Source organism: Pagrus major, chromosome 18 (genome assembly GCF_040436345.1).
Source record: "Pagrus major chromosome 18, Pma_NU_1.0".
Taxonomy (NCBI): domain Eukaryota; kingdom Metazoa; phylum Chordata; class Actinopteri; order Spariformes; family Sparidae; genus Pagrus; species Pagrus major.
In genome coordinates this window covers 20,794,080-20,808,948 of record NC_133232.1, presented here as the reverse complement: position 1 = coordinate 20,808,948, position 14,869 = coordinate 20,794,080, and the positions used below count along the sequence as shown (strand labels likewise).

Below are 14,869 nucleotides of genomic sequence, written 5' to 3'. Positions count from 1 at the left end.
AGATTAGTGAGCTAAAGAGTTCAGTGGTTCAACTAATATGTTTCGGTTCGCCGTGCACAGCTTCCTGACTTCACAGATTTCTTGATTAATGGATTCAGAAACTTCAAGGCAAAGTTTTAAATGGTACTAAAGATATTGTTTTAGCTGCATCCTGTTGGTCATTTTCCTCAAAGCAAATAATGTTTTATTGTCCAAAGCTGCCTTCGAACATATTTGTTTAAATCCAGCTTAAGAGTAAAACCACAGCTACTCCCTCTACATGTAATACACGTTAAGTATCACAGATTGCAACACTGTCATTAGGCCAAAACGATTTACTATTAGCGTATAGTGTGAACACCTAATCTGCTTACATAATACCATACACTCTAAACTCAAGTTTTGCATCCTTTTTTAAGCAATATATCCAAACTAGAGCAGGAAAGGCAGAAAGAGCGACCAATCGACAAAGCAATGAGCAGAGAGGTCACTTCAGTCTGAGATGGAACCATTTTTGATCAAGACTCCTTTTTCCAGAATGCATTTTGACAAGTCACAGTAGCAAAATAACAAACTTTTAGCCAATATCATGGCTAACCAGGATGCTTAAACACAGCTAATGTTGTTAGTAACACTTTTGCTTTTTCTGCTATAACAAGTCAAAATGTCCGCTGTGAAAAACATAAAGATCGAGGGAAATGAGGTGATCCGTAACACAAAATGTCGACAAAAAAACTCTCTGGTGGAGCTATCAGTAATGGGTGAGGTGGTAAAATCTCAAAAACATCAGCCCGTGCTTGAGGACTGCAAATACAACAGATCTCAAGCATGTCTATTGGCCACAGAGATGTGATCAAGAAGCTTTTCTGGCACCACCGCTCATCATAAGCAGAGAGTATCTTGCTGGATGAGGAGGCAGCTGGAAGTCAATGACCATTAAAGGCTGTGTATCACTTGACAACTACATTCGAGCCGGCTAGAGATAGCTGACTAGTACTCCAAGAACAAACAAAGAGAACAAAACAGAGTCAATGAAAAGCTTTAATATAATGTTAAAAAACAAAATATTAACATATAAAAATGTAGATAAGCAACATAATAAGGCTAGAGGTGGAGAAAAAACAAACAGGAAACAATAAATGTAATCTTGTATTCAGGACAACAATCAGACACGTGGTCTGATCAATATTCCCTTAATTATCAGTGACCTCGGCTGGATCGGAGTTGGCAAACAACAATATAGGATCATTAAGATGCTGTCTTTTTGTCCTTCAATAGAGACTCTTGTGAAAGTGAAAAGACTTTCCAAGGAAATTCTCTTTGTAACTGAAGACCGGTAAAGATCACGTCCATGTCAGGTCCTTAATCAAGTCTTTTATAAGGTGCATGACTTCCTCAGATCCAAAGCACTTTGTCTGTATACTGCAGCTCCCTCTCAGGAGAGGTGGAACAGGCTGTGTCTCACCTGCGAGGTGTACATGGCCAGATGTGCAGCAGGCAGAATGGGGCTGCGGCCGTGTGAGCAGCCCAGTCCATAGAGTGCTGCTGATCCAGCCTGCAGGTTAATACTGAGAGGGAAACTGAAGGACGTGAAGCCCGGGTGGAACACAGCTTTGGGCCCGATGCCAGCCACTGCTTTGAGTTTCTCCACCTCGGCCTCTTGAAGCCTCTTGGCTTTAGCTCGCCGGTTTTGGAACCAGATCTTGACCTGGGTCTCGGAAAGCGACAGGGAGGAGGAGAACTCGGCCCGCTCAGCGATGGACAGGTACTGCTTCTGACGAAACTTTCTCTCCAGGGCCAGGAGCTGCGTGGTGGTGAAGGGAGTGCGAGGCTTGCGGTTGCTTTTGTGCTTCCTCAACGGGCAGACAGCTGGACTGAGCTGCCCTAGAGGACGTGAGAAAAGTGTGAGCGAGGTTACATATACAACTTTTCCACTGGTTTAATATCCACATAACTGAATAAGGTCTGAAACCATTAGTGGATTATTCAGTCAGTCTATCGACAGAAAGCATTATAACGACAAATGTTGATAATCAATTGATTGATGAATTGAATTGATGAAGTACTATACTTAAGGGACAATTTGAGTTACTGTTACTTTACTTGAGTATTTACATTTTCTGCTACTTTATACTTCCCCTCACTACATTTTCGCAGTAAATATTATACTTTTACTCCACTACATCATTTTATAACTTTAGTTACTAGTTACTTTGCAGATTACATGCTGCATCATAGCCAAAGCAGCACATTTTTAAATTAACTTATTTTATCAGATGATAAAAACAAAACACAGATTCTGATAATCAGAATCAGAAAAATACTGAAGTGATACTTAAGTACATTTAATATCAGTTACTTTTTGACTTTTCCTCAAGTACTATTCATATGGATGACTTTTCCCTTTTACTAAAGTAATATTTTAACATGATATCTTTACTTTTATTCAAGCATGACTTTTGGGTACTTTTTACAGTGCTGTATATTGTTAATATTTGTGTTGCTTATGTTTTCTTTGTTCTTATATTTACTCGTAATTAAATGTGTTCACCACCATCACCATTTTCGATCATATAATGTACTGAACAGTCATAGAAAGGAGAGAAAATGCGCTTTTATTTAGTATTTTATCAAATTGTTTATTGTTCTGCCTTTTATGCATTCACTTAATTAAAAAAAACGATTGAACCTGTATAATTTAGATATTTACTGGACTCCTCCATATCTCTCCTCAAATGTACCATTATATTTCAATCCAACTTTCCACGTCTAACATTTATGTAAACCATGACATCTTTTGAAGACATGACCCTGGATCACTTACGGGTTGGCGTTGGCATCATGACGTTTCTGGGTATCCAGGACGCACAGTCCGCTCCTTCAGACGGCTCTGTTTTGATAGATACTAGCTGTTTGGTGAACTCATCCGTCCTGTGCGCCTGTTGATCGGCCACAGAGTAAATTCGCAGTTGTCTGTCCGTCGCGCTCAGCGGCCTCCTGTCCGACATGAGCGCGTCCACGCTGAAGGGCAGACGCGACACCTGCGCCGCGCGCTTCCCGAGCCGCGGTGGTTGCACATCCTCGTCTGTTGAAGACTCGTCCCTCCAGTCTCCAGGGGAAGACATGCTTCCTTGTTTGGGGGCCGGGATCGATATCTAATTCCAGTCCGGAGAACACATAACTTTCTGTCACGGAGTGCAAACATGCAGCGCGCACAATGAGGAATTTGGAGGAAGTTGTTGAAAAGTTGAGAAAGTTGGAGTTGGGAGTGAGTTTGGGAGGTGCTCGGTGATTGTCCTGATCCCGGGGTTGGGGGAAGACTTGTGATTGGACGGTGTGTGTTTCTGCACGGGATCACTTTGCTGCCACACCCACAACTAGACACAGGTCAGCTGCACATCAGCCTCATTTAGCAGTAATTACGCAGGGAGCGGATTGTTTATAGCTCACGATGTTTCATCATAATTACTGACAGTAACAGGCCTTATTTGATTCACTCGGCTATAATATAGTCCTGCTTGATGTCCTGAATTAATGCAAAGGCATTTTGGATGAGAGGCCTGGTATTTTGTGGAAAACAACCTGGTAACAGCAGTAAATCAGTCCCCAGTCTCCTAAACTCTTCTCCATCCTGCAATTAGGCTGTTGGATTGTCCTGGCCGTGTCTCCCAGCATCAGCAGCACGGGATGAAATCATCTGAAAAGCTGTACTTCAACTTGACAAAAGCTGACAGCTCCTAATTCAAGCCCTGACTCGCAAGACCTGACACACCAATTGTGGGAGTAATCACAATGGTAATCAATAAGACTCATGCTGCTTTTAAACCTCACATGTAACTGTGCAGCAGCCACACACTCACATGTGAGAGTCAGTGGGGAGACGGATTATGGTTTTGGGCAGGCTTTAAAATGACTGTCATTACATTGTTATTATTAACACCTTGTAATTAGGCCTGTGGAATCCGGTTCTTTTAACCAGGATTTAACGGTAATGATGGAAAATTGCTACCTTCCTGAGGTGTGTGGCGCCCGCTGCGATTAGTCCCAGTCTCTGCTCTGTCGGTGGAGACGGAGGCGTCTCGTGCCTGTTTGAAGCTCATACCTGTAGGGCTCACAGAGTTATGAAACATCATGAGAAGTATCAGCAGTTCCAGTCTTCCTAAACATGGCCTCTAACCACTCGCTGACAGGATACGACGATGAAACGTCTTGAAAACAAGCCAAAAAGGGCACGGATGTTAAAAGTGACGTAAAGAGATGAACAGCAGACGGTTTCATGTCATTCTGAGTGAGATTTAATGTTCGTTCAGCCGAGGAGAGATATGCACTGCAGCTGATGCAAAATTAATGTGCTTACTGCACGATGTGCCCTATAGCCTTCACCCAGTTTCTATCTATACTCTCGTGTCTGTGTCCTTGTCTGCTATATGTGTCCACGCACAAAAATAGGCCTCCTGTGAGGTGACTGGAGTGTGTCGTCCAGAGCTTTGTGATCTGTGAGCTCTCTGTAATCAGCAGGATTACAGTGACATCAGGGGCTCGACTCCCCAGTGCCTCGACATCATTAGTCTGCATATGAAGCAAAGTGCTCACACAGCGTGAGCTCACTCTCCTCTAAATACATGCAAATCAATTAAGGAGCCTATAAGTCAATTCGGTGTGCTTCCTACAGATGTGTTTATGGAGGACACGTGGGTGTGAGTGCTTCCACTTTACCACCAAACTTAGCGTGTATTTGCAGGTTTTTTAACTGGAGTAAACCAGCTGAAAATGGGCGTTTGACTCCTTTCCCATTACCACTGAACTTGTTTGCTTCATTGCGTTTGTCATTGCGAATGCACCGGAAAAACAGAGAATAAAAAGCAGCAGATCATATACCTCATTAGACTGCATCCGGAAGCCATTTAAACTTGTTTTAAAAGGTTTTAATCAATTAAATTCTGATTCAGACATATCTTTTTTTTTTCTGGAATTGATAACGGAAGTTGCTATGGAGTGAAACATCTCACTCTTTTCTCATCTCTGCTGAGAGTTGCACATGCGCAACACACATCAGTCAGCTAAAAAACATGAAAGCCACTAACGCTGGTTACTTTTTTAATATCTTTTACTTCCGTCTGTCTTTCAAACTCAGCGCTGGCTGAATGATGTTCAAGCACTGCTAGAGTAAATTTTTTTTCTGTTTCATCATCCATACAATAGGCGTATTTACATTTTTCTGATAACCTGAAGTAGCCTGGTTTTTAAATAATTTGAAGGTGGTCCGCAGTGCATAAGATGCCCACTATGATCTCCCACCAGTCTAATCTGTCTTTGTAGTCTTTCCTCCAGTAAGCAGGCCCAAATAGCTCGCTGCTGTCCACTGGTCTCAGTGCTGCAAGAGTTCCCGCTGGCTCCGTCTCCCATTGTGGGGGAACAGACGAACAGGGGAAGTGACTGAGCTGGTGCAACCTGACCATCCGAGCAGAGGTTACAGAGTCAGAGTGTCTCTGTATGGGGCAGAGCAGCAGCACACCAGAGAGCTAAGGTCCTCAGCTCACATCGATCGCCCCAAACACCAATTAGCACGGCTCTCTCTTCCGCCTCGCTTAACCTGCATTAGTTCTGCTAGCAACAGTGTGGAGTATGCATAACCACACACACATACACACACACACACACGGCTCTAATGTCAACAGTTTGCAGCTGTATAATATTTGCTCTTGTGCTTTTTTCCAGCAGTTGGGAGGCTCAATCAGGAAAACAGCTCATATATATACCTTTTATCAGTTCTCTATCATCTTTATAGGCTGTAACTATAAACCCTGAGTCATGTGCTGCTGAATATTCCTGATAAGACTGAATCATGGTGACGTTGCTGGAAACACATCAGTCACTTCCAGGTAGAAAACTGGCAGTTGATTTTTATTGTGGAGAAATTGGAAAACTTGTGTTTTTCTGTTGTCATTTTCAGCCATAACGACGGTGGTCCGACCAGTGTGAAGTTTCTGCTGTGCTTATTTCATACACTGTGTTGCTATGCTAGCTTCTTTGATATCTACCAAGCTGCAACATCTTGGACTAAGTGCTAGCTTTGGGGGGAATCAAGCTGTTGTCTCCAAAACAGGTCTCCAACCTAACATTAGTTAAATTGTTGTCATTAATGAGATATTAAAGCATCAAACATGCACTTAGGCTGAATGACATGTATACATTTTGAAATAACATCATGAAAAAGACAATTACATTGTGTGTAAGTACCAGCCTGATGCATGGGTTTTCTACCTTGAAATTATTGCAAAGAAAACAATGTGATTGGTCGATGCACAATCTTGGTCCTTGGTCCACAACTTGGTGCCTTACAGATGAAATATGGTTAAATAACCTTCAATTTTTTAAATTGAGATTTGTGTCTATTTCCATCCATGTTTCCAGGACAAGCCTCATCTTGTTCAAAGCTGAGTGAGACACACCAACTGCTGCTACACACAGCAACCCACAGACTTTTTTTCACTGTAGCCATCACAGGCCAATCGAGACAGAATCAATATTTCATCTGGAGACAGTCAAAATAAACAACCCATAAAAAAGAAAGGCCCAACTACGCACGACTTCAAGATAACTGATGTTTAATGTCAATTTAAGTATAGAGTAGGCTGGATTACAGCTAAAAGTAAAATGAGCTCCTAAATCTAAGGAGAGGAGTTTATTCTGTGTGCATTTTGGCCTGCGTGCCTTCAGATGAGTCCGATGTTATAAAAGCTGACACCCACCACTCCCAAAACTGTTTATTTACTGAAGCATGGTGGTTAGGGTGTGCTTTCTTTAACTGCAGTCCCATTCTACATATTAATGTGTGACTGTGACTCGCTGCTTTGCAATAACCCATTTTCTTTAACACAACACTATCATCAGTTGTGACCCCTGAAGCAGATTTAAATTAAAGTCTAATCAATTTTATGAGGTGAACAAGGATCCATGATGGGAACTAATTAGCATTTTGCAAATCACATTTTTCTGACACTACATTACGTCCCCAATTTAATGCAACATACAGGGACAAAGGGGAATCCAGCTCTAATCTCAGTGGGTAATTATCTGTTTGGATGCTGGAGGTGATCAGATGTGTTTTCTCATTATTTCTTCTTCATGCCCGTCAGTGGGTGCAATCACTATTCATGGTTAGTTTATGAATCTTTCAATGCTTCATTTTGTTTTGACACACTGTTGTTTGAAGCAAGTGAGATGTAATATCATATGAAAAGCCAAAACAAATTAGACTACTCCCCCGACTGACGAAAGCATTGCAGCTAAAGTAAATCCTAATCTCACCACAACAAATTACAGTATCTCTCTGTCTGGTCACGTCAAACTTTTTAACCTCGACTCACATTTAATGCAAAAGACAACCCACAGAAAGATTTTCCGTGAAAGGATCTGACATATTTATCATTCAAAACTATTTCCAGAAAATCAGCTTTCTGAAAAGTCACACTTGTGTCTTCAGAGAAAAGTTAGTCATCGTGCTATCAAGATCATAAATGATAGAAATATTACACACACAGCCACGCTGAGCAAGTGTGCTACTATAAGGTTATTTATGTATGTCGCTGCATATGATAAGAAATGAGGAAGTAACAGCAACTTCATGTCACTGAACTCTAGCATGTGCTAATGTGTAGTCATTACGACCGCATGAGCCAGTTAATGGACTGTATTGCGTACATCTAATCCAGCTGTAAATTAAAGTCTTTGTAAAGTAATAATTAAAAAGATTAAAATGTGTACTGACACAGAAAGATGTGTTATTAACCACCCAACCAAAAAAATTGTAAAAGTATATAAAATTAGGTTTCAAAATCACTTTTATGACTTACTTACTCATCCGTTCATATCATTTTTGTTTGGTGAGTAGCGTAAAAGGACTACAACTAGCATTTCGTTATACCACCCTGTGCTGTAGAAAGTTAAATACATGAACCGTGTACCCAGCATGTTTTGTTGCATATTACAAAATAAATAGGTGCAGGAACCCCTGCCATTATCAATATTATTTAGACTACAGTAATGTAAACATCGTTAGCCATTAAGGGAATGAGTGAGCTACAACATGTAGACAGAAAGTACGAGTGAACCACGTCCTTAGCTTCCTTCACATTTGAAAAGCCACTTATACATTCTGTCCCTAACGAAAACACACAAACACAAGCACCATCTGCAGACAGTGAGTGGCATCCCTCTGCATGGCTTTGTCGGCTCCTCCAGCCAAGTGATTACGCTGTAGATGTAGAGAGGCTACAACCAGGTGATCCACAGGTCAAACATCACCTTTCCAAAAATCCCTTGCCCTCATTTGTCATGGCCTCTGGATATGATTTTGACATCTTACTCTAAAGTGAATACAGTAAAGATAAGGGACATTAAAATGAGAAGCAGTCTCTCAAATAATAACCTACATATTCACATTGATTGAGACTAAAGAGAGCATTAAACTCTGGTCAAAGGGAAACATCACTGTGCTGTATCCTAGTCAGTTTATGTGTCTTCTGTTGCTCTGCAGATGCCACCAGAGCTGAAAGAGACACATTAGTCTTCACAGCAATTCACAGCAGTTTGCTCTTGGCTTGCAAAGGGCTGCTGCTTGTTGACTCAATTAAGGCTGATGAAACTCTGAGACAACGTTTGTTTTCCTGCATATTTTAACACCCTGAACTCTGTCTGACAGTGAAATTAATTAAGTGCTCTTAAGGAGTTTGGTATCTACATAAAACACACGAGGCACCATAATCACATTGGGGTTTAGCAAATTGTCATGGTGACAATTCCTAATTTCTTTCAGGCATGAAAGGAATGGAAGTACTAATGTGCCGTTAAACCACATACTTTTAAATTGTGTGCTTGCTTCTCCTTACTTGTTGGGCTAGATTTAACCTCAGATCAGGCAAAAAGTTATATCCAAATCTTGTGTTGAATATTTAAAAGGTCCACCACATTGGATTTAGTTTTCTGGCCATGTCTAACTTTCATTTTTCTTACAGCCTACCAGCACTGGGGATTTTGATGGATCAGAAAAAATAAAAATAAAATTCCCTTCAAGCTTTTCTGATCAATATTGTAGCCATGCTAGCAGCTATGGCTGGCAATGTCAGTCTGTCTCTGCCTCTCCACTGCTTTGGTCCAGATTGAACAACAACTACTGGATCGATGGTCATAAAATTTAGTGCAGACTTTCATAGTCCCCAGTGGAAAAACTGTAATAACTTTGGTGATAGACTGACCTTCCTTGTAGCATCACAATGAGGTCAAAATGTCAGTAAAATGTTTTGGTTTATGTCCACATACCTGCAAAAAAGTTGCTGGGCATCGACATGTTAGCATTGACATTGTGAAAATGTTAGCATGGTGATATTAGCATTTAGCTTAAAGCACCACTGTGCCAAAGACAACCCCAAAGAGCCAATAGCCCGACTGAAGACTATTAGTCTTGTTGTACCAACAATGGATGAAATGACAATGTGTGATGGGAGAGTGGTACACATGGAGACAAACCACTATTGTCAGTTTACTTTGCACGGCAGGTTTCTGGAGCATTTTAGCATCCTTTCAATCATTGTTGTGGTCTTACAGCCAGAAACTTTTAAGAAAATAAAAGCATTATTTCCAGACACAGCAGGCAGCAGTTTTCAAGCAAAACAACTAGCTAGCAGACATAGTTTAGCACTTACCAAACAGACATTTCTCTCAGGAATTGGTGGAGACCAAAAGAGAGCTTAAAGGATAGTGAAAATTGTGCTTAGAGACACAATAGCAACTCTATGAGGAAAAAAAAGCTTGCTGAGCTGCCATAAAGATGCACACGTGTAAATGTACACATCTGTAATCAAAGAAAGGTGAATCCAGTTATAGTCCTTTAATACTGTAACCTCTGTTCTGTTTTATCATCAAACTCAACTAGAGGTTGCAGTTTTGAATGATTGGGGGAAAAAAGCTGTCGATGCAGATGGACACAATGAAGGCGTAGGTACCAAAGTGGAAAACTTTAACCGAAATGGCTTAGCATTTTTGCTGAGGATGTGACTGAGCAAAAAAGATGGAACTTTTTACAGTAGCTCGCCTGTTACTCATTTTGCTCTTGGCCAACATGTGATTAATGCTCTGTATAAAGGTGTGTTTGTTCTGCCACAGTCTGCAGTGTAACAACACAGCTCTCAAATCTGCTGACATTACCAGGTCTCTCACTGACATTATCAGGTTTCTCATATTGAGCCATTTCAGTCAGGAAGTGGTAGGTGTTAAAATATAATGATTCATCCATCATTGTCAGAAGCACTTTGCTGCTGTCTCTGATGCCTGCATTTGAATAAACCCAACACACAACCCAACCTCAGAAAGCTGCTCCAAAAAGAGTCTTTTCAGAGCTGCAACAACAGAAGGCGTTATGTAAACATATAACACAGCTAGGCCTAGCAATACAGTGTCCACAACATACTTTACTGCTTTACATTACATTTGACAGCTCAGTGTCTTTACTGTTCTCCTCTCCACCACAGTTTCTGCTGACTAAGTTATTTTCTGAACAGGTCATGTGAAACAACACCCAACTTGTTTCAAACTGAACAACATCCTGGGGCCTCTGTCCATGTAAACAATGCTGGTCAACAGGATTCAAAGTGTGGTCTGGAGGTACAGCTGCCACAGTCTGCCAGTCTCTGAGCAGACCGCAGCACTGATTAAAAGGCCTGCTTAACTGCTAATCACAACTCCAACAGCCATTTATCCTCGATGCTGTAAAAACACTCTCTATAAACCGCCTTTTTTCCGATTCAGAACCACCAGCTCTATTTGCTGCAGAGCGCATCAGCCTATGAACTGATTCGTTTGTGAAACAGAGTAAAAGCATTTTCCATTTTCTGTGTTCTCACTAGCTGAATCCAGCACGGTGTGAATACATTTCTCAGTACATCTGAACTGCTGGTAGTTGTGCTATATAAAGGGGACTGATCATCAGCTGTGCAGTCTTTGCTGCAGAACTTTCAGAAAGCAATTCAATTTGAGTGTTACTCATCAAACTTGTTTTAAATAGTATACTTTACGTGCAGGTAAAACTAGTGATGTATGATAAATATCTGATATTGGTAAATTTATATTATTGGTTTTTTTGTCTTTATTGGTATAAATTATAGCCGATACATGGCACCCAACAACAGCCTAGACTTTTTTTACATTCTCAGAGGAAGACAACAGGATTTTAATTTGCAATACATGTGCCACAAAGGTTTTGAGATCCAAAACTGTGTATAAATTATCGGTTATCTTATCAGTATCGACCAAGAGAAGCAGGTCATCATAGGTTATAGCTATCAGCTGAAAAGATCCACATTGTGACAGTGCATCCCTCGGAAAAACATGTCACATTATAGGGACTCTGTTAATCACACTAATGACCACAGGTGCCAGGAACACTAAGTTGTCTTAAATGCAGTGACAGTCCGCTTTATGACAGGCCTATACATATTGAAACGCTGCGAAGAATTTCTTAAAAATGTGTTGAAAATATTCAGTCATAAATATGGCTGCCTCACTATGTAAAAGCTTGTTAGACTTCACTGGTGTATATTAGAGCACATAGTGTAGTTGTAGACTGAACACTTCTCTGAACTCTGATAAGGCTGCCATGTTGTGAAAAGGGTAAAAAAAAAAAAAAAAGGTCTCTAAACACAAGGCGAGGCAATGAGGCTCATCAATCCAAACATTAAGAAACTGCAGAACAATTTACAGTAAATTGTCCATGGTTTAAAAAACAGTAATTATTTTACAGTTAAAATAATCACAGCCATATGCTGCTCTCAAGTTGATTAACTTAAATAAATCCTGATAAAAGGAGAAAACTTAAAACTTCTGGCAGTAGACACATCATAGCAACATTTGGTGAACAAGTTCAGGTCAATAACCATTATTCAATAATATTCACCACATTTTGTAACCATATAAGCAGCCAAATTACATTAGCTTTTAAGACAAACTACACTTAAGTTCTTAGTCTTAGGGAAGTACTCCTCAATTCATAGAAACACATCACAACACGCCACTATTCGAAATGTAAAACCAAAGTAACAAATTAAACTTCTGCATTTTGAGAGTGGAAAATGTTGGTGCTGATAGTACGCATCATTCATTTACATGTATTAGTCTCCTGATGTTTCTGTGACAGGGTACTAAAAAGGAGTCACCAGTGTTGTGTAACCAAAAAACTACCATAGCACATCAGAAATTGATATTAGAGGAGGTGGTGCCCTCTGGTGGATAATTAAGAGAGTTTAATCTGAGATAATCTCATGGTAACTCCTACGGGTTGGTGGACTAAAAAACGGTTCAAACTCATAAAATACATATTTTTGAGAACATGGTTTGTAGTATTAGTGTTCACATAATAATTTCTCCACAAACTATTGCAGCAATATGTACACACTAAAACTGTATGTACCGTTCTGCTGTGACAGTCTCAGCCCACACTGAACAGTAACATCTTTACAAAGGCAACAGAGTCACTGTGCTGGACTGTCATACTATAAATACCAGAATAATTTGAACAAACATTTTATCACAGCCATTTGAATATGGACTCATTTAATAAAACAACACTGTCCATTGAACATTGTGCAGAAGATTGTTCCATACATATATTATGCAGATTGGTTTATGCTCTCACAGCACATTAACAGTTGGACCACCAAATTGTGCCTCGTTGTAACACTGTTTTTTTTAACACCCCATGTTTAAAGAACTGAAAGTTTCCACCAACTAAGAACTCTGATGTCGAGAACACTGATGATAAAATAACAGTAAGTGACCTGCTACGGTTGTTGTTGGCCATTTCAGTCGGTCCGTGCAGCTTCAGCTGGCCCTGCCGAGGGCGACCAGTCTCTCTCTCAGAAGCTGGTTCTCCTCTAGCATCCTGGAGATGGTCTTGAGAACTGCAAGCTTGGCCTATGGGACACATTGTCAGGAAAAGATAGGAGTAATAAAGGAGATATGTACTGTAGCTTGATCCATGGGTACAGATGAGAAAGGGTACCTGTAAGTCTGTGGTTTTATCTATAGAAAGGACTTTTCTCAAAAATTTGATTTGTGGTGAAAGGAAGAGCACAGGTGTTACTGATGACATAAATGATATGGCGTACCTTTTCCTTCTCGTTTATTGCTTTGCTGGTTGTGCCTTGGGAGAAAAAGAAAACATCTCCAACAGAGTCTGCAACAGTGTCAGCACCTGAAAACAAAAAAACTAAATGTGAATATGAGGCTTCTGCTGATAGTAATAATAATGATAATAATTCAGTTATAGCTTGTTTAGGCTTAGTTTGGCCAATTCCTATAAGGCAGGTCTGCTGTTGGGTCTTGATTGCGATAGTTTTATCTACAGTCACCCGTTACTTTAGATTCTGACCTTTAGAAGCCGATCTGAAAAAGGGTTTTTGTCGTTGTTGTTTTGTTTGTGATTATAAAGTAACCGACCTGCATCTGTGTGGTTAACATGAGGTGAAACTGATGTTAACTCTGGTGGTGGCACAATAACAATTTAAAGAAATCAATTTAATGTGATCCTGTGCACCACAAACATAAAAAAAAGACATTCAGCTGAATCAAAACTTCTGTCAAAATCTAAAACATTTGTTTTATTAATAGGCTTTTATAAAAGATAATGTTTTACTATAGTAGCACACTGCAGGGTTAGGGTTAATACTGTAACGTTATTAAATTGCAGTGGTGTCATGGGCCATTTTAGCTTACAATTACACCATTGACCCAACAGTCTAACCAATGTGAGAGTCAGTATTTCACAAGATTAAATTGTTATAAAATAAAAATATAGTTTTGTGTTATTTAGTTGCATCACTGTGACTCTGACAGTTTAAGTCAAAAGGCTAATTCTAAGTTAACCCTCAGATTTCTCCATAACCGCTGCTCCTCTGTGAATTTTGTACAATAAAATATAATAACAATAATATTAAAAATAAACGTGTGTTTCTCTTATTGTATCCACCTATGATAAGCTAGAGCTCATTTTGCTTGATTTGTTCTGGTCCACAGGTGAAAAACACTTTTAGCCAACTGGCTAGCATTGCAGCCTAGCCTAGCTAGCTAACCCTGCTAACGGCACCATGAACCTACACTGCGCTCCACCTCCTCCTCCTCCTCCTCCTCTGCTCTCAGTTGTCTTGCTTTTATTCGTAGTGGGCTCTAATGTCCGTCTCCTCGGTGTTTTGTCCTCCTTCGTCACCTTCTTGTTGAATTTTGGTAACTTGACTTTTAAAACGGACCGAGTTTTTTCGCCCCTAACTTTGACCCGTCTGTTCCCGCGCTCGTCTCTCTGGCCCTGAGGGGGAGGCTGAGGCTGGTCCACCATGGTCGGGTCTGCCGGTGGTTCCTCTCTTTGACTGGGGCCCACCTGAGAGTCAAACCAGGGCTCATACACACTCCTGACAGAAGACATGTTTCTCTTTTAGCTCTACTGAGGGACTGACGGAGGACAGCTTGCTTTTACCTGGGCCAGCTGCTGATCTGTTGTGTTGTCGTGTGCTTGTAGTGCTGCTGTCAGCCAGCAGGTGGCGGTATATCCGGATAAAATGGCGTCCAACATGAGGTTCAGGGTTCAGGTCAGTCGGTCTCCATCAATGACTGTGTAAGATTCATGTTAATTCAACATATATCTAAAAACCCTCAGGTACATTTACAGCCCAGTGAAGCAGAAGACCTAGTGGAGCAGACTTACTCTGTTCTGAGTGGAGGTTTAGGATCTGAGGACAAAACCAGTATCTATTTGAAGACCTCCCTGATGTTATAAGCATACCAGTGTTACTTTAACTTGAATTTTGTCAATGTGTTTTGTAAAATCTCTCGCTTACCTAATTTA

At 40.5% G+C, this 14,869-nt stretch overlaps 1 protein-coding gene and 1 long non-coding RNA gene across 2 annotated transcripts; both read right to left on the bottom strand.

Annotated features, from left to right (window-relative positions):
• Nucleotides 1-1,395: 1,395 nt before the first annotated feature.
• Nucleotides 1,396-3,010, bottom strand: LOC141013709 (homeobox protein MSH-D-like). The gene is made up of 2 exons (XM_073487537.1): nucleotides 2,804-3,010; nucleotides 1,396-1,863 (listed from the first exon to the last, which is right to left on the bottom strand). Exons 1-2 carry the CDS (start codon nucleotides 2,985-2,987, stop codon nucleotides 1,415-1,417), a joined length of 633 nt encoding a protein of 210 aa, XP_073343638.1. The 5' UTR covers nucleotides 2,988-3,010; the 3' UTR covers nucleotides 1,396-1,414.
• Nucleotides 3,011-12,568: 9,558 nt separating this feature from the next.
• LOC141012810 (uncharacterized) lies at nucleotides 12,569-13,216 on the bottom strand. The gene is made up of 2 exons (XR_012180411.1): nucleotides 13,140-13,216; nucleotides 12,569-12,945 (listed from the first exon to the last, which is right to left on the bottom strand). It is a non-coding gene; the product is annotated as an uncharacterized lncRNA (long non-coding RNA).
• Nucleotides 13,217-14,869: the final 1,653 nt, after the last annotated feature.

Coding starts and splice junctions, on each gene's coding strand:
- LOC141013709 (XM_073487537.1), bottom strand. CDS start 2,987: ATGTCGGACAGGAGGCCGCTGAGCGCGACGGACAGACAACTGCGAATT. Junction 1,864..2,803: donor CATGATGCCAACGCCAACCC/GTAAGTGATCCA, acceptor CACGTCCTCTAG/GGCAGCTCAGTCCAGCTGTC.